Below are 19,414 nucleotides of genomic sequence, written 5' to 3' on the forward strand. Positions count from 1 at the left end.
TTCTACCTACCTCTCTCTCTCTCTCTCTCTCTCTCTCTCTCTCTCTCACTGTAATCTCCGGTGAGTGAACGAAGCGGCAATGGAGGCCTTCTACTACCTGGTGTTCGGAGCACTGGCGGTGGTCGTCGCCGGCGCCGAGCTCAGCAAAAGCAACAAGGACCGAGTCAACACCTCCGCGGCTTTCAATTCCTTCAAGAACAATTACCTCGTCGTTTACTCTCTCATGATGGGTGAGCCTTCTGGATCGATCATTTCTCTCTCTCTGTGAATTTCGGATCTGATCTGACGGTGTTGGTTGAATTGAGAGTAGATCCGTGCTTCGTTTTGCTTTGTGATTGTTCTGATTGAGTTTTTGATTTGTGATATGTGTAGTTGAATTGGCATTGCTTTCGTTTTTAGAGCTAGGATTGTAGTTTGAGGCTGTTAAAAGTTGGGTAGTGATTTGGTTTGGTTGAATCGAATCGGTGATAGGGAGGTTGGATCTGGATTGCAACAGGTGGTAATGATTTTATCTATTCGAGATTTTGAGTCGGTAGCTCTGTGTGTTGTAGGATTCCTTTGAACTTGGATACTGATGGTTTTCGTGTTGCCGTAATAGATATGACATTGTAGATTGATTGCATTCGGCACGAAAGCTTTTTACGGAACTTGTTACTTGTAGAGCACTTAAGTAGTGGTTTTGTTTATGTTAGAAGAATTGTGGTTTAAGTAAGCTTACTGACGAGTTATTGTTTTGTGTGGCGACAGCTGGGGACTGGTTGCAGGGTCCTTACGTTTACTACCTATATACTACGTATGGATTTGGGAAGGGTGATATTGGACATCTTTTCATTGCTGGCTTTGGCTCTTCTATGTTGTTTGGGACGATTGTTGGATCTCTAGCAGACAAACAGTGAGATTTCCCTCTGAACTTTGTTTTAGCGTTTTCGTACTTTTTAGACATTGGTAGTGTTCTCACTGACAATGTGTTCAATTTAGGGGTCGAAAGAGGGCGTGCATCACTTATTGTATTACTTACATACTGAGCTGCATCACCAAACATTCTCCTCACTATAATGTCTTGATGTTGGGCCGTATTCTGGGAGGTATCGCCACATCACTTCTCTTTTCAGCGTTTGAGTCATGGCTTGTTGCTGAACACAACAAGGTAGGGATTCGTTGTTGCTGAAATGCGTATATCTATTTGCTTGTAACATGTGATTAATATGGTCTTTCTGTCATTAGATGATAATGCTAATATGAAGGTTAGTTTATAAACAAAAGACTTGCTTCAGGTTCAAACCCCGTTGCTCTTTATTTCATTTTGATAATTAATTTCAATAGGCCATCATCACGATAATTATGGCTCTACAGGTTTTGTTGTTTAAGAGCTGTCCAGTTATTTGAATAGCCTGTGTTTCCTTAAGTTGCAGTTTAAACTGTTAAAGTGGTGAAGTGTAAACTGAGTATGATTAATTTTTTCTTGAAATGTTTCCCCTTATCAATAATCATGCAACTAATATATCTGTTTTACTGTGCAGAGGGGTTTCGAACCACAATGGTTGTCAGTAACATTCTCAAAGGCAATATTTCTTGGTAATGGTGTCGTTGCTATCTTGGCTGGGTTGCTTGGAAATACGCTTGTTGATTCTTTGGCTCTTGGTCCTGTTGCACCGTTCGACGCTGCTTCGTGCTTCCTTACAATAGGAATGTTCGTCATTTTATTTACATGGACAGAGAATTATGGAGATCCTTCAGAGAGCAAAGACTTGTTCACCCAATTCCGCGGTGCTGCTGTGGCTATTGCTTCTGGTAAATTATTTATTATATGCTACATACAGTACTACTTTTAGATAATAAACTGTGTGTGTGTGCAATGCTAAGCTGTGGTGATTGTGTATGCATTATTTTTTTCTTATCTTAAAGTCTTAAGTCTTTTGGTTGTTTTGTCTTCCTTTGGTCTCTGAATTATGCCCTTCCCCTCATTTAGTTTTACCTTTTCTGTGGTTCAGATGAGAAGATTGCATTACTGGGTGCGATACAGTCTCTGTTTGAAGGATCAATGTACACGTTTGTGTTCCTTTGGACTCCTGCTTTGAGCCCAAATGATGAAGACATTCCACATGGTTTTATCTTTTCAACATTCATGTTGTCTTCAATGCTTGGAAGCTCTCTTGCATCTCGGTTGATGGCTCGCCAATCACCTAGAGTAGAGAGCTATATGCAGATTGTCTTTGCCATTTCAGCTACCTCTCTCCTACTTCCCATTGTGACCAGTGTATGTCATGTTATACGATTTCAGGGGATTGCTTTCTTAAATATTTTTTAATCCTTTGCTGTTCTCTAACTTCGCTAGTTTTGAAACAGTTCTTGGTAGCACCTTCCGGGACGAAAGGAGGGAGCATCTCATTTGCAGGCTGTATCCAACTTCTTGGATTCTGTGCCTTTGAGGCTTGTGTAGGACTATTCTGGCCATCAATTATGAAGATGAGGTCCCAATACATACCTGAGGAGGCCAGGAGCACCATCATGAACTTCTTCCGTATTCCACTTAATATATTTGTCTGCATTGTGCTGTACAATGTATGTTTATAGCTATACTTACAATACACTACCGTACCTTTAAATTGCATTGAACCCGTCAATGTGGATAGCATGCTATTAACTGTGGTTTGTTTGTCTTTGAAGGTTGATGCATTCCCCATGACTGTTATGTTTGGGATGTGCTCCATGTTCCTCTTTCTCGCATGTTTCTTGCAGAGGCGCCTCATGTTAATTGTAGAAAAACCCAGTAAGTCTAGTCTCCACTCCATTATCTTTGCTTTTCTAGGTTGCATTTTGTTTTAGGTCTGTCATCCAACAATCTTGTTCGTTGGTGTTTATAGTTGAATTATTTTTGCTGTTAACAGAGACCGAAGACTGGGCAGGAATGAAGGATAGGGACACCGAGTCAGAGCCATTAAACCTTTGATAACTTCTGGAGTTGTTTTTTGGATGTCAGACATTTAGTTAGTGAATTAGTAACTGGCAAATTTTTCGACAAAGGAATCCGCTCTTGTAATACCATTATTATTCTTTTACAGCATCTATAGTCTATATTTTTCCTCTATTCAGTTCAAGTGCAAATTGTACCTATGATTTTTCCAATATTCAGTTCAAGTGTAATCTGTACCTATGATTAGTCGATTCAGTTTTGTTAATGTTATTATGTTTGCTTTCTACATGCAATCAAAACTTGGATCAGTGCTTTCAGTGTAGATTATGTGCTCGCCACATTTGTTGCCATATTTATCATCGGATTTTTAGCAGACTTTGCTTCCTACTTTCCTAGTGTTCAGCAACAGAACAAGCACTCTTCTCATAAAAGATAAAATAAAAGGTAAAAACGATTTTGCCGATGTAGTGTTAAAAATTCTTCTTTGGATGCGTTCTTTTTCTATGTTGGTGTATAACAAGGTGAAAAGGAAGATTCCACAATCTGCTTGTGGAACTGAGCCATTGAGCCAATCCCTATATTTGCAACAAAACATTAGACTCAACAGACCACCAGCTGCAGATACAATCACCACCTGACAACCATACAACAGATACAGCAAACTACCAAATTCTCATTACAATTCCATTTAGAGCAATGGAAAACAAAAATGCATGTTCATCTAACGTTAGTTGAAAGTGATGACAATGCATCTCGGATCAGAGTTTCCATCTTGCCTCTCAAACGGGATATAGTATTCTGCAACGCAACCTGTGAATGTGTCTCATCCAGATGGAAATTGTCATGTAGACCATTGAGCTGCACCTCCAGAAATCTTCCGAGACTTGCCCATCCAAAAAAATATATATTAACCCCCTTGGGAAATGAACCCACTGAAGAGGCAGAACTCCACATCCTCACTATCGGAGTCGGAGCCCTCATCCCCATCCAAGAAGTCGAAGCCGAACAGCCCGGAGAGAGATTGGTTTCCAGATGCTGAATTAGCCAAGATAGGTTGGACTCGCTAAGATCTATCACTCACGATAGAACAACGGTCCGTAAAGAAGTGGAAGGCCGTTGCAGGTATGCTCTTGATTTTATTTCTTTTCATGTTGGTAATTTTATTTCACCATCGGATTTTCTGCAAGTTGATTAGGTTTTCTACGAGGAATCAATACAATACAATACAACAGTGCTTTATTTCTTGTTCTTTTTTCTGGGTGCAAAGAGAAAGAGAAAGAGAAAGAAGATCGTACTATGATAAAGGGAGACATTCGAAGCGACAACCTTCCAAAATCTTTACCTGAGGGATATGCATGGGGTTCTATCTTCCCTGGGAGTGGATCAAAAGATTTTGTTTATAGGATGTCTTGCACTACCTGTGGCAAGAGGGTTGTTCACATGTCTGATGACTGCCCAGATAAGGATACTGAAGATGCTAAGGAGTACAGGAGGGGGTTAGTTGCCAAGGCTATGAGTCAGAGCCCGAGAACAAGTAATGTACTGTGTATGAGTCGTGTTTTAACCGTCTACTCTACTTCTATCCCTATATGAATAGAATTATCAATCCTATGATCTACTCAAGTCTTCTGGATATTGGCAACTTAGTTACAGTCTTTTGCTAAAAACCTATGGTTGTTGGCTCCATCTAATGTAATATGTGTCGTGGCATGCATTGTATTACCTTAAGTGAAACTATCTTTCTGATCGACTCTGTCGGTGAGCCGTGACCTGGTTGATTAGGTAGCCTAACTGACAACGTTGAGGTCATAGGTTCAAACCTCGCTGACATATATAAGGGTGTGTAAGTTATTTAATAAAAAGTTTTATTTATTTATTTTTTTATCTTTCTGATCGACTCTTGTTGGAGTGTTTGAAATTGCCGTAATTTTTTTTTTTTTGGTAGCATTGTATTACCTTGTTCAATGATCTATATTTCTTATCGACTCTTGGTGGAGTGTTTGAAATTGCCGTATTTTCTGTAACATCCCAAACGGCAAAACATATATGTTTTGATATGGCACACAATCTGACACTACATATACCAAGACTAGAATCTGTATGTAGTTTGTCTGAGGAAAAGATAGACGATCAAAGCCAAAGCCATAAAACGCACTAGTGATGAAATTGTTAATCGATCGTTGAGAACCGATCGTGATGAACTGATGGCTGTGGATTTGGTGTTTCTGGCAGCTGACCTCTTTGGTTACCGCCCGATGACTCGATCGGTCTGTATCTTCTTAGCGGTGACTCCACGTACAAGAGATTAAACTAGTCTAGTTACCTCTACAATTTGGATATATGCTATAGTCTAATGTTCATCAGCAACATACTTGTAAGAAAAAAAAACGTACTCTTCTCATCAAAGGTAAAAACGACGTAATGTAAAAATTCTTTCTTTGGATGCATTCTTTTTCTATGACTGTGTAACAAGGTGAAAAGGAAGATTCCAGTCTGCCAAATATTTGCAACAAAACATTAGACCCAACAGATTACCAGCTACAGATACAATCACCTCACAAGCATATAACATATACGGTGAACTACCAAATTCTCATTACAATTCCTGAATTCCATTTACAGCAACGGAAAACAAAAATGCCTGTTCATCTAACGTTAGTTGAAAGTGTTGACAATGCATCTTGGATCAGATTTTCCATTTTGTCTCTCAAACTGGATATAGTATTCTGCAATGCATCCTGTGAATGTGTCTCATCTAGATTGAAATTGTCATGCAGACCATTGAGCTGCACCTCCAGAAATCTTCCGAGACTTGCCTCAGCAATATTAACAAGGCTAAGCGATGCGTTTGTGTGCATGAATTTAGTAACAACAAGTCCAGCTAGAAGCTGCTGATCTCCCTTCACAAGCTCTGAAATGAAACAGGGGAATAGTACGGTTCGAAAGAGCAACAAGGCTCTCTCATTTTCTCCCAATGCACTGTTTCCTTTCCGCCTCTGATTTTGTAACTGAGCTGCTTGACACTTGTGGGATAAATTCCCAACCAAATAGCAGATATAAGAGAACATATTACCATATGAAGAATCGGAGATGATAGAGGACAGAACACCAGAGAATAACACGAGCATCAATAACTCAAGATCTCCACCCATTGTGTCAGAGATGCCTGCTTGCTTCAACTTGTCCTCAACAGCAGCCAAACACTGTTCTTGTAGTGGTTTAAAAGGCAGTAATAGCACCAACTTTAAAGCCATGAAGCAATCTATTTCAAGAAAGATCTGGCTCAAACTCCTTGCACCTTCTTCATCAAGCAATATCCCACTATCTTTCAGTAAGGACTGGTCAATCAGTCTAAGGACATCTTTGAAATGGGAAAGCATTACGAGTTTCTTGAAGATTGCCAACCAACACACATGCAATGGGTTAATGGAAATAGAACTCTCTTGGAAACTCTCCCATCCTTCATCCCAGTTATCTCCAGTCCATTCATTTCCAGCATCAGATACTTGTACAGAGGCTTCCTTATCCTCCCTCACCAAGAAAAATCCTTCCCATTCTCCCAACACAGCAAGCAACGATTCAACATGTGAATAATTTTGAGCAACATCACACATTTTTTGGAAGCAAGAAACAGCTGTCTCCAAATTCTGGATATCATCTGGGGTAATTTCCATAGTAGGTGAGATGTTTGCCACAAGCTGAGAAGATTTGAGGGCAACTAATGTACTTGTAAACCTGTTAGATTTATCACTATTATCTGCCAAACCCTCATTGGCAGTAGTCTCACTTTTTTTATTTGTTAAGCGCATCTCATCCCATCCTTCCCATGGTATAATATTAGATTGAATCGCAGCAGAGAAACCCTTTGAGTTTTTACCTGTCAGGTATTGCATCAGTTCTAAGGCATAAACTCGAGTGGAACCGGGAAGCTGCAAGTTATCAGAGAACTCAGCCATTCTCTCCCAAATTATATTCCTGACCCTATCCAAATCATCCAAATCTCCTTCTAATTTACTCAAAGAGGATAAAAGCTGGTATAGATTCTCGTATTCCTGGGATTCACTGACCACCACATCCTGTAAAATGTGTTCCAAGATATTCAAATAAAGATGAGGGAGTTCCTGGATTTCTCTGTCCCCCACCAATGTGAAACCAGTTGGACCCCGAATTACTGCTTCAGAAAATACTTCAGCCACAGGTCCAAATCCACAACCAGAAAAAATCATCGCTCTACAGAATAAATAAAGTTCAGAAGCAGAATCACCAATTAAACCATGCTTGACAAAGCTGACGAGTGTACCCCACCCCTGACTAGGGGAGACACTGTCCTCCATTACCAACCTCATACAAACTTTTAGACATTGCAATAAGCAATCTAAATTGAGCTTAAGATTTGTTCCAGCATCCTCATGGGATGCAATTTCCTTCATTTCATCAATCAATCTTATCCAAAAGTTCAAGAGAATTATAAGACACTCTTGCAATGCCGAGTTATCTGGTAGACCCCCGTAAGAACCAAAAAGAGGTAGGATTATTGTGAAATACCGCTTCATAATGTTCAAAGAGTCTACATGTGCCAAGAGTCTGATATGCCTTCTGCAATATTCATAGCTCTGCTCAAGTTGACACACAAAACCTTGAAGGGTTTCAGTGCTTTTGATGATTGAAGCTGTTCCAGCTTTAGTCTCTAAAGCTGTCAGCAAACTCCATATGTAATGTTTGTAGACATCCTGCCATGTTATGAGACCCTCTGGCAATGGATCGGAATATATGCTGGTAAGAGTCTGAATCATCTTTGACAAAGCTTCCAAGCTACTATCATTGACATGCATGTAGACTTCAGAGCTTAAGCACTTAAAGTTCAAACCCCCCAATCCAGCAATTTTTTTAAAGTTCAGGTCCACAATAAAAGCAACTCTTACGCATTCTTGCTCCACCAACCTGTAAAAACGAGATAATCCAAAACCAGAGAGATGCGCTTGATCAGGGTGTAATATTGGTAACTCTCTACTAGTTTCTTCCAGTTGCAAGTAGCAGTCAGAAAGAAGACCAAACATGTAACCAAGGCGCAACTTGTTGCATCCATCGACTGCAGGATACACAGCAGAGGAAATCGCTTTGATGGTTTCAACAGCTTGGTGAACTATTTCTCCTTTAAATTCTGATATTTCGGCTGTGATATCATCATTTGTCCATACCTCAGAGACAAGGACAGAACTTAGATACCGTAAAAGGACCTGCAAATAAACAGTTAAAACACTAATAAGGAAAATGTGTGATCCATGCTTCAATATTCAGGCCTTTACAAGATATGCCAAGAGAAGCTGCTTACCTCTGCACGATTCAAGCCATAGCCATCAGCTAATTTCAGAATGTCCTTTAAAATGTGTTTTTTCTCTAATTTAACGGAATCAATAAGGGGAAGAACAACACTCCCAATGTAATTAGAGTCTCGAGACAAAAAGCGCGCTGTGTCAACTCCAGGAATTATTTTCTCTAATGCTCTACAGTGATCTGTAACACGCTTTTGGTCTTCTAATTTCAGCTTCCATTCTCTCCAAAAGGTAGACTTTACCTTGTCAAATTTGTCAAATTCATCTGCCAGAAATAAATATCAAGAAAATATGGATTAACAGAAAATCAATAGTACAGCGCTCTAGCTTCTTCAATTACTCTTAAAAGGAAAAATAATGATGACATAGCAAACTTTAAATGAGTTTAATATCATGAAGAAGAAGAAAAACTGCATATAGTACAGAAAACTACCAGCACTAGGTTGTGTGTGCTTCTCTTTAAACTTCCTCAATAGTAGCTCCCTCCTTTGCATAGGACTTTCACACTCGATTGCAGAACTAAACAATAAGCTATATGTCATCCCCACATTCATGATGCTAGAAATTTCTTGGTAATCCTTCCTTGTTCTAAGCTGCTCCTCTATCACTTCAACCCCATTAAAAGGATCCACCAGATTCAAGAGAAAGGAGCAGCTGGCTGTATATTCCTCTTCAGTAACAGGTGGTTCAATAATAGATTTTGCCAGAGAGGCAACCACATCGTCTGTAGGAGCTAAACCATGCCTTGCCAACCAGGAGAGAATGGTTACTAAAGCCTGTGTTCTAACACTGACAAACTGCTTTCCAGGAAGTGCATTACTATTTCGCTTCTTACAGTGTTCTGTTTTCCTACTTAGTCCAAGCAACCAAGGAAACTGTATAGCAGCAAAAGACAAAAATTTTCCATTTTCTCTCAAAATTGATTCCAAATCGGTACCATTATCAACAGGCAAGTTTTTAGTAACAGCAGAAAGTGAATTCTTAATGTTACTAATATGAACTTCCTGGTCATCAGAACTAGCTCCCTCAACCATGTCCAAGCAACCTTTTAGCTTGATTATATCTTGTACATTGTGTACTGAATCTGTAATGATCGAGGAGCCATGTATTGAGTAATCTGGACATTTTGTCTCGCTCAACATCATTAATGTTTCACACTGACCTTGCAAATCAAGATCTTTCCAAGCGTGGAGCAACTCACTAACAGATTCCTCGTCACAATTACTTATAGCAAAACCCAGCAGCTGCTTTCGAGAATTTATATCCATGTTTTCAAGTGCAGGACCCCTTGCTATAGCAGCAGATAAATCCCAAATGTGACCATGACCTTTCTTAGCCAAAACAAGACAGAGATCGAGAGCCAATTGTAGATCACCAGCAACCGCAGCCTCTCTGGCAATAGCTTCCTGAACAGAAGATATATTGTCTGGAGAGCTCAATCCAAGAAGTTTGGCAATCTCAATGAGTTCATCAACATGTAAATATGCACCTGTTTCACTTGTGATTGCCATTTTGATAATCTCCATTGGATCTTTTATTTGCCTGAATTGCACGGGTAACAGAGTCACTCCTAGACTGGGAAGTCTAACTGTAAGTGCATCAATAATATCAGACTCTACTTTAACGTTTCCACTGCTTGGAAATAAATTGAGGCATTCCTTAGCCTTCCAGATCTGAAAAGGAGTTGCAACAATCAAAAAACACACAAATGTATCAGACCCGACTGTATCATTTCATGCTTGGACATATCATATACCACCAAAAAAATATAACAATCACACTTACTTCAGGACAAGAAAGGCTTGAAGCTGAGAAAAAATACTCCCTTGCGGCTTGAATGACAAGGTTCTCAGCCTTCTCTGATGCCAAAGCAACTGAACTTGTACCCTTTAAATAGTTCCTAGCAAGAGAAAATTTCCCAGCTTTAAGCAGTCCTCTGCAAAATTCCATTAACATATACTCCAAGTCCAGAAAAGGAAATGCTTTTTCCCTTATGCATTGCATATCCCGCCACATGGTTGCCCAATCAGTATCTGATCGACCAGGCTGCCGACGTATAAATTTTGAGATTATAAGGCGAAGAATTTGCTTTACACCTTTTCCATCTGCATGAGACTCTAAGAAAAAGTTCAGCAACTTTGGCACCTGAAAAAAATACAAGTCATTCATTAAATGCCAAAACTTCAATTACAGAATTCCAGTCTCAATTATATTCTCAGAACTATTAACCATGGACATAGTTCATGCCATAAAAACAAAAACTGAGATTTCAGGATTGCCTCGTTAATAATATCATGTGATTCACTCATACTCTATCAAGCAAGCATATTCTAGTGCCTGCTCGTGTCTGTCCATCTATTCCTTTAGTTGGGAGAGTGGAGTATAAGTGTAAAATTGGAAAAGCCTCGAACACAGAAAGACTACAGACCTGGTAAAATGCCAGGAGTCTACCGACATCAATATGGCCTTCCGCCAGCTTCAATCTTCTCTCCAGACTCTCAATAAAACTTTCACTACCTGTTCAATAGAAACGATACATTACCATACACATGCATATGGAATAAGTAAACAGCAAACTATAGTTCTTGCAAAAAGAGAAAAATTGAACATGTTAGTGTAAACAAACATCTTCTGTATCATATTACTCTACCTGACAATGTTAGTATATTTATATTCTTTCATCTTAGATAGAAACATATATGCAAAATTATCAAAGGAAAACAGTGTCACCAATGAACATAGTCAGATAATTTCTGTGACTTTTTCCAATTTAGCACCCAAGTCACTAGAGGAGATCTATAAACCCCTTAAATATAGGCACAACTCTGATAAATTCTCACTGCTCATTGACCATTAACAGAAATCAAACTCCTAAAGAAGCATAGTACCTTGCATTTGAGGAAGTTTTGACAATATAGCTGCCATAGTACTCCACTTATCCGTAGATGTGCACAGATAGATGCACTGCAGGGCACAATCTATAGCTTCAACCTCATCCTTGAATAGGCTGTTACTTTGGAAATCTTTACACCCTTCCTCTATTACCAACAAGCATATATCCAATTTGTTCTCATAGGCAGCTTCCTTCAGCCAGCGAACCAGAAATGACTCGTCTTTATTACCATCTGCAGCATGATGGTCATCTGTCAACCAACCATCAGAAACAGAGGTTGAATAATGAAACCTATCTTGCATCAATGGAACTGCCATATCATGTAATCTTGCCACCAGATTCTCTTCTTTTACTCCTTTAAGCATCATTTTAAATTTATCATAATCAGATAATTCTTCCCACATGACAAGAGTCAAACTGGAATTTACTTCACCACCACTGTCATCAGAATAAATCAGTCGGTGCAGGTAAGAGACATCATCATGGAACTGCTGCAACTCATGAACACCTTTGTGATGAGCGAACTCAAGCAAAGACATACAATTTTCTAGCTGCCCACTAAAAGTATCAATATCCCTAGCTCTCTTCTTGTACCACATTGCTATTTCCTTAATGGATGGCCAAACCGACCCTCGGCACTGCTTGACTATAGGTTCAGTCTGGATTTGGATACTAATCTCATGATCCTTGGGTGTCTTGTTTATAAAACTTATCATCTTCTCACATTCAACCCAATCCTTATCCCTCATAGCTATATTTGTAGGCGGGGACCTCCCAGGAAGAAGTTGCCCATATGTTTGCACAGGAATTGTTTCGGGGATAGAACCTAAAATCTCCAATACATAAGGAGCCAAGGAATAAGGATGACGCTTGAACAGAAGATTTAATGCTCCGATCTTCCCACTTTCAGCAAGTGTTACGGCAGCTTCATTTATAGGCATGGCTCGAAATTTGCTGTATTCCTGCACAGAAAACCTACACGAAACTAAGTCATTCGACTGTTGATTAAGGGGGCAACCAGCAGAAAACAAAACTTCACAACGAAACAAGGTGCGACAGATTATGTTCCCAGGCAAACTAAAAAACACATATGACCGTCAACTTATAAAAGAGAGGAAATATAAATACGAAAAGAAACAGCTACAAACAAAGAATGAACGGTGAAAATTTGTGTATGTGTACACTCCACCAAACTTATGCAATTGAGTGTGCAATTTCAGGATTTAGGTAAATGATTAATTTCTATATAGTAAGATGTCATCCAAATTGAACACTTTCAGTATGTAAAACTAATCATATACCAACCAATCATCTTTTAAGTTACAGATATAAAGGTTTTTTGGTCTAAAAGTGAAAAAATATATATAATAAAAAAAAAAAAGCAAAAAGAAAACTTATGTGCACAGATACCTAAGCAAGCTCAATAAAAACATATAAATATGCAAAACTAAACATGCTGAATCAAAGTGCATAGCTAATCCGTGCAAGTAAGCTTCTGAAGAGTGTACCTGCCCATATTTATCCCGAGATACGTCTCCAACCTGTCACTATATTGCAATAACTTAAGTCTAGCCATTCGGAAATCCCAAATTTGGCTACCTTCATCATTTTCTGGTTCAGAAAACCCATACTGGTTAGTTATGTGCAGCCCATGTACAAGCATAGCCCTCACAGAATCTTCAGTTGGTCCAACCTTTTCAACACATTCAGAGAGTACAAAATGTTTGTCCTTCACCTTTGACAACAATGTACGTATGTCATTTGCACCTTGGTTGGAGTGTAACCATTGTGATTTCATAACTTCATCTTTGTCCAGCCCATGATGATCAGCAAATTTCAAGGCAGCTTGATTCTTTTTATCTCTAAGTAGAATATTATACATTTCAACAGCGGATCTCTCAGAAAATGATACAAGGCTCCAGTTCAACCTGGAAATGTCAATTTGGTCAAGGCTGTCCATAGTTATTTGCTCCATCGTATGTGAATCTTTAGTTTCACCTGAATTAGACCTCTCGTCAGAAGACAGAGTCTCCAAAAGAAACAGATTCCCTTGAAACAACTTTATTCTTTCTAAAACAGGCTTAGAATATATAGAACCATCTTCCTGTATTTCTAACCCACTAAGAAGGTCAAGCATGGTCACAAGGCCACTCCGCTTTGCAAAAGTAAGGATGTGGTCTGACCACCATGTAAAGTCCACAATATCAATTAACTCTTTCTGTTCTGCAGTTGACAAATTACTGGTCACTTGTGACTTAAATCTCTGTCTGCATGTAAAACTTGAAAGTGAGAAGCTTTCTTTATCCATCTTATATACGTGCAACCTTCCTGTCAGATCTAAAGTAGCCAAAAATTTGGCTTGTGGTGAGATTAGAACCTTTGGATATGCTAACTGATTTCCAGAACCTATTGGTTGGGAATAAAAACCATCAAACTGAACACTAAACAACTGCTCCAGATCAATCGTCCCACTTCTACGCCAAACAGAAATATAACAAGACCCTGGAAGAAGAACACAAGATACATCAATGTTAATTTAATATAAATAATCCAGCTCATCAGTAAAGAAGGTAAACGAACTGTCTCGGTCTTATAAATACAAGTTTACACTCATTGGTAGGGATTTTAGTTTACTTTGATCTAAACAAAAACTTTGCATAAAAGCATGTGAAAAATTATAGCATGAACCTGATGGTCTGTGTAAATTAATATCTCCCCACATATCCCTTGGGGAAAACCTATGATGTAAAATACAAGTAGAATACCATGGTTCCCACCTGATTTTATCGTGACACCAGCAAGCAATGAAAGCTCTGGATGGTAGTCAACACACAAAACAATATGAGTGGACTGTCCCTTTACAGTTAGTCCATTATGTGATGTCTGTGCAGAATAGATAGAGGAACTTGGATCCTGACTAATCTCAATATGCTGGAGGGAACCATCAGACGTAACAATAATGAAGCTACACCTGGAAACATTTCAATAGCCACAAGTGAAAAACTGTGACAACATTGGTAAAAGAAAAACCTCAAACAACAAAATCTGGATCAAATTAACGAGAAACTGCTATTCATAACATGTTTTATCTGTAATTCATGCAGAGTTGGCAGAAACAGTGATACTCACAAACAAGATTTCTGTACATCAGAATCATCGTGCACAATCAAGCTTATCACTGGTAGAGATACTTTTAATTGCCTCCTGTTGATTCTTACTATCTCTGAACCATTGGCTTTGATAAAATATAATGTATCCGTCTCATCAGAGACACCAAGAACATCATGACTTTCTGACCAGGTTCCTGTTGTAAATGAAGCAGGGCTGCCACCTGATGCGTAGAACACGGATTATAAACAACATTTAATGAAATATGTAACTGGTCATGCTGGTAAAAACAATGTATCAAACAAAAAACATAATTTGCAACCATAAAAGTATGCCATCCTGAAACAGAGGCATGCATGGTGAATCTATATTCTCATTAACTCCCCTTGGCAAACTTGTCCTACCAGGCCTAGTTCTTTTTTCTTTTCTTTTTTGAAACTACCAGGCCTAGTTCTTAATTAAACATATTTCTAACTCAAATTATGTATACTGTTGACTATTCTAAACCAACATTGTTGAACACTGATAAACTGAATGTCGTCGAACTACTGATAACATTTAAACTTTTTCACCTTGGAGCATTTTAAACATGATACAACATCATGACAGAAGTTCAAGATTCCAGAATGTAATCAATAAACTTAGCAAGTATATCTTACTTGTAAAAGTTCCACATGGCTCTGAGTAGTCATCCTCCTTCTTCAAAATTGTTATCTGATTTCCAGCAACCACAGCTACATACTCACCTCTTGGAGAGATTAATAAGGATGTCAATCTTCTAGGTTTTTTTGGTTGCTTGTATCCGTTCCATTTTTCTCTGAGTTGACTGATACCTTCATGGATCAAGGGAAAGAAGCTCATAAGTAGGTGTTGGACAGCCCAAGTGACAAACCAATCACATGAGCATGAGCATAAACAAAAAGAAAAGCAAAGCAATGTTGAGTCTGACATGGTGATAATGTTTATTAACAAGAAACATTACTTTGTGTTAGAGAACATTAATAGTACAGCAAGTCTAATCTACGAATTTCTTCCTATACAGATTGTCTTCCTACTAAAATAAATATACTGCAGAGTATAAAAGGAACGGATCAGAGAGGAGAAAAAGAAAAAAAGTAGAAGTAAACATATATCACATCAACCGTTGAAGTACCACAGCTTAAGTTTCCGTCTAACTAACTAAAAGATCCAATAGAACAATCAAAATAAAAGTTGCCGACTCGATAGCCAACATGAACAGAGTGTCATATACCATATTAATCAAGGAAATACAAATAATAATAATAAAAATAAAAGGGGTGTGCAATGCAATGCACCTTGTAAGGAAAGCAGTGATCGAAAGTTCCCTTTACCACCATCATTTGCCTGAACTCCAAACACATATAAAGAAAAAAGATCAAAAATCAAGCAAGCAAGCAACACAAGATTTATAAGCTTGAAATTCACGAAAAAAAATCATAGAATTGACTACCTGTTGAGGAGGATAATTGGGAGTACACGGTCTAGTAATGTGCCTTTTCGTCTCGAAAAACACTCTGTCTACCGTTTCATCCATATCCAAAACTTCCGGTATCCTTTTCCACCCTCCGAAATCTTAACACTATCTTCCTACACACTCAAGTCTCCCTGCGAAAACCACGAGCATTGCCCTCTTTAGATAATCTAACCAGAAATTAAACCTCAAACACATTAAACTAATTTCTCTAGTTTTCGCATTCCACAATTACTCAAAGCATCTACAAAATCAAACTAACCGAACGAAATTTAACAAAATAGTAACAGTATTAATGTATAATCCACCATTAAACCGTAGACGAGGTAGACGAGGTTGGCGCCGTCGACGAACTCGTAGACGAGGTAGACGTAGCTGAGGAAGTGGAGGAGGAGGAGAGGCGGTGGCTGAGGAAGTTGTTGGTGGAGGAGGAGATCTCGGAGGTGTCGTAGATCATGGGGTTTTCGGGGAGGGAGAACTTGAGGGACTTGAGGGAGGCGACGGAGGAGGCGGTGGAGGATTTGGAGAAGTTGTCGTAGCCGGTGGAGTTGTTGCCGCCGGTGGTGCCGGAGTTGGCCAATAGTTTAATTATCACAAGAAGAAGAAGAAGAAGANNNANANANAGAGAGAGAGAGAGTAGTAGTAGTTAGTTAGTTAGTTAGTTAGTTAGTTAGTTAGTTAGTTAGTTAGTTAGTTGTTGTTGTTGTTGTTGTTGTTGTTGTGTTAGTTAGTTAGTTAGTTAGTTAATTTAATTAATTAATTTAATTAATTAATTAATTAATAATTAATAAGTTAATAAGTAAAGTAACGTAAGTAACGTAACGTACGTAACGTACGTACGTAACGTACGTACGACGTACGACGTACGTACGACGTACGTACGTACGTACGTACGTACGTACGTACTACTACGTACGTACGTACGTACGTTACGTACGTACGTAACGTAACGTCGTTAACGTCGTAACCCGTACGTTAACCGTTCGTTAAACGTAGTTACCGTAACGTAACGTCGTAAAAACGTTTTACCAAACGGGGGGGTTTTACCGTAAAAGGTTTCGTACCAAACGTTTCGTAAACGTCGTTAACCCGTAGTTACGTTAACCGTTACGTAAAAACGGTTTCGGAAAACTTTTTCCGTAAAACCGTTTAGGGGAAAACCGTTTTCCGTTTAACTAAAACCCCGTTAGTTAAAAACGGTTCCCGGTTTAAAGTTTAAACGGAACCCGGTTTTAACGTTTAAACCCGAAACGGGGTTTTCCGTTAAAACGGGTTTAAACCCAAAGTTTCCGTTAAACGTTCGGTTAAAACCGTTTAACCGTGGTTAAAACCCTTTACCGTAGTTAACCGGTAAATTCCGGTAATACCTTAAGGTAACTAAGTTCGTAAACGGTTACTACCGTTAGTTAAACCGTTACGTAAAGTTCGTTAAACGTTACCGTTAAGTAACTTACCGTTAGGAACTTACTACTNTTAACTCGTAACTACGTACTACTACTACGTCGTAACTACGTACTAACTCGTTACGTACGTTACGTACTCTCTCTCTCTCTCTCTCTCTCTCTCTCTCTCTCTCTCTCTCTCTCTCTCTCTCTCTCTCTCTCTCTCTCTCTCTCTCTCTCTCTCTCTCTCTCTCTCTCTCTCTCTCTCGGAATCCAGATCGGATCTGAGGACCGGACTCACCCCACATGCGGCGTTCGTCAACCTCGGTGGCGATCGGACATGGACGTCGGAAGCAGCTCGTTCGTGGAAGAGTTGGTCTTGTTTACTGTGTTGTTGTTCTCCGGCCTGAGCAGTTGCTCGGCCGATACGAGCTCGGCGCCCAGCACATTGACCCACTCGTAGTTGCGGGTGGTGCTGCGCCAGGCGACTTAGATTTCGTGGCGGCCGATGGACTTGCTGTACTGGTCAGTGGTGACGGCGATGTAGCCGATCCAGTTAGACTCGCGGTCCCACGACTCGCGGGACATGGAGCGGAGGAGGAAGGCCTCCGGGACGCTGACTTGTGCGGTGGCGTAGAGGAAGGAGGCGATCTCGTAGTTGGCGGCGTCTTGGAGCATGACTTTGTCGAAGAAGTTGGCGTGGCCGTAGCGGCTGGACCCGGCGTACTTGGAGTTGGCGTCGTAGGTGCCCTGGCAGAAGTCGCCGCAGCGGAGGATCAGGGTTCGGAGGTGGACGTCCAGCGGGTCCAGGAGGCCGGCCCAGTTGTTTTCTCCGAGGAGAGCTGACCATGCTGGACCTGCTGCTGGTTCAGTAGTGGAATCAGGGGTCTGGGTGTGGGTGGTGGTATGAGTATCCATGGCTGGTTTTGGTTCAGAGAGTGAAAGCTGGTTTTGGTAGTAAACTTCATTTTTTCGCATCTACGTTGATTTTTCTCCTTTTCAATGTGAATTATGGCATTGGAGCTACTGTTTTGCAAGTTTACTACCCCTAGTAAACTTTTACTACCCCCAATAAAAGTTTACTAGGGGTAGTAAACTTCATTTTTTCGCATCTAAGTTGATTTTTCTCCTTTTCAATGTGAATTATGGCATTGGAGCTACTGTTTTGTAAGTTTACTACCCCCAGTAAAAGTTTACTACCCCTAGTAAACTTTAGTTTTTCGAATCTAAATTGTTCTTCCTCTTTTTCAATGTGAATTATGGCATTTGAGCTACTGTTTTGCAAGTTTACTACCCCCAGTAAAAGTTTACTAGGGGTAGTAAACTTCATTTTTTGCCGGTATGCTTCCGGCAAGATCCGATGGGTTCTTGTGACATTTTTTTCAAAAAAATTCAGTGAGACTCGGCGATTTTCCGATCACCATCAATTTTCCGGCGACCGGTGACCGGAATCCGGCGGCCAGTGTCCGGTGATGAGAATCAGGCAACCGGTGTTCGGTGACCGGAATCCGGTGACCGGCGCTGGTGTCCGGTGTACTTCCAGGAAAGTCTTCTCTTCTTCTTTTTCTTTTTTTCTCTTTAAATAAAGGTTAAGGGTAAAAAAGTCTTTTAAAATATCATTTTATTATATTTTAATAAAAATTTGTGTATTTGGGCTTAAAATAAGTACCTTGTATTCAAATGGGCTAATAAAAAAGATTATCATTGAAATGGGGTTTGACTTTTTCTATTTTGTGCAAATGGTCTTTTTCCCATTAATGACTAACCATGAATCTTTTTGTCAATTACTACAAAAGATTATTTTGTGTAGTTTAAACTAGAAAAAGTTTATATTCCATGCCCCATTAATTGATCTATTAATTTGATCCAGTATGACGGTGTGTTGATCAAAAATATGCTAGTTCACGACAATATATGAAACCATCTGATCGAGATTATGTATGCATATACTATTGACTATGAGATCGATATAGAATGCATCAATGAGATCACATCATATCATTTTATTTCGGAGCCATGAAATGCATGGATGCATCATGGACCAGTTCTCTTGACTCTGACGATACATGATCGAGCTAGTGATTGGTTTTGACTCTGCAAGAACTACTTGATCGAAGAATAATTTCTTGATCGGATCTCAAAAGTAGCTAATTAACTAATATGCATGAACAGTCATAATCACCTAGTCAGAAAATGACCGACATTTCAACTCAGCGGAGGAGAGAAACCATAAAAACTTCACTGATTTCTTTAATGAGTTAGAGAGAGAGGATTGTCCTTGTTTATGATTGT

At 39.4% G+C, this 19,414-nt stretch overlaps 2 protein-coding genes across 2 annotated transcripts; one reads left to right on the plus strand and one right to left on the minus strand.

Annotated features, from left to right (window-relative positions):
- The first annotated feature begins 5 nt into the window (after positions 1–5).
- LOC101298838 (major facilitator superfamily domain-containing protein 5-like) lies at positions 6–3,087 on the plus strand. Its single transcript, XM_004307896.1, has 8 exons — positions 6–230; positions 748–892; positions 979–1,147; positions 1,521–1,791; positions 1,992–2,257; positions 2,347–2,562; positions 2,668–2,770; positions 2,889–3,087. Exons 1-8 carry the CDS (start codon positions 80–82, stop codon positions 2,948–2,950), a joined length of 1,383 nt encoding a protein of 460 aa, XP_004307944.1. The 5' UTR covers positions 6–79; the 3' UTR covers positions 2,951–3,087.
- A 2,064-nt stretch (positions 3,088–5,151) lies between these two features.
- Positions 5,152–15,803, minus strand: LOC101306190. Its single transcript, XM_004309059.1, has 13 exons — positions 15,720–15,803; positions 15,565–15,613; positions 14,908–15,081; positions 14,270–14,471; positions 13,906–14,111; positions 12,649–13,642; positions 11,403–12,115; positions 11,136–11,360; positions 10,676–10,764; positions 10,033–10,392; positions 8,681–9,920; positions 8,247–8,512; positions 5,152–8,151 (listed from the first exon to the last, which is right to left on the minus strand). Exons 1-13 carry the CDS (start codon positions 15,801–15,803, stop codon positions 5,560–5,562), a joined length of 7,194 nt encoding a protein of 2,397 aa, XP_004309107.1. The 3' UTR covers positions 5,152–5,559.
- Between the last annotated feature and the right edge of the window lie 3,611 nt (positions 15,804–19,414).

This window comes from Fragaria vesca, linkage group LG7, assembly GCF_000184155.1.
Source record: "Fragaria vesca subsp. vesca linkage group LG7, FraVesHawaii_1.0, whole genome shotgun sequence".
NCBI lineage: Eukaryota > Viridiplantae > Streptophyta > Magnoliopsida > Rosales > Rosaceae > Fragaria > Fragaria vesca.

What these genes read in the sequence shown, in the direction of transcription:
- LOC101298838 (XM_004307896.1), top strand. Translation starts at nt 80, where the DNA reads ATGGAGGCCTTCTACTACCTGGTGTTCGGAGCACTGGCGGTGGTCGTC. An exon ending in CGTTTACTCTCTCATGATGG is followed by an intron (nt 231 to 747) that starts GTGAGCCTTCTG and finishes GTGTGGCGACAG; the next exon opens with CTGGGGACTGGTTGCAGGGT. An exon ending in TGCTGTGGCTATTGCTTCTG is followed by an intron (nt 1,792 to 1,991) that starts GTAAATTATTTA and finishes TCTGTGGTTCAG; the next exon opens with ATGAGAAGATTGCATTACTG.
- LOC101306190 (XM_004309059.1), bottom strand. Translation starts at nt 15,803, where the DNA reads ATGGATGAAACGGTAGACAGAGTGTTTTTCGAGACGAAAAGGCACATT. An exon ending in ATCACTGCTTTCCTTACAAG is followed by an intron (nt 15,082 to 15,564) that starts GTGCATTGCATT and finishes TGATCCATGAAG; the next exon opens with GTATCAGTCAACTCAGAGAA. An exon ending in ATGGCTTGAATCGTGCAGAG is followed by an intron (nt 8,152 to 8,246) that starts GTAAGCAGCTTC and finishes GTTTATTTGCAG; the next exon opens with GTCCTTTTACGGTATCTAAG.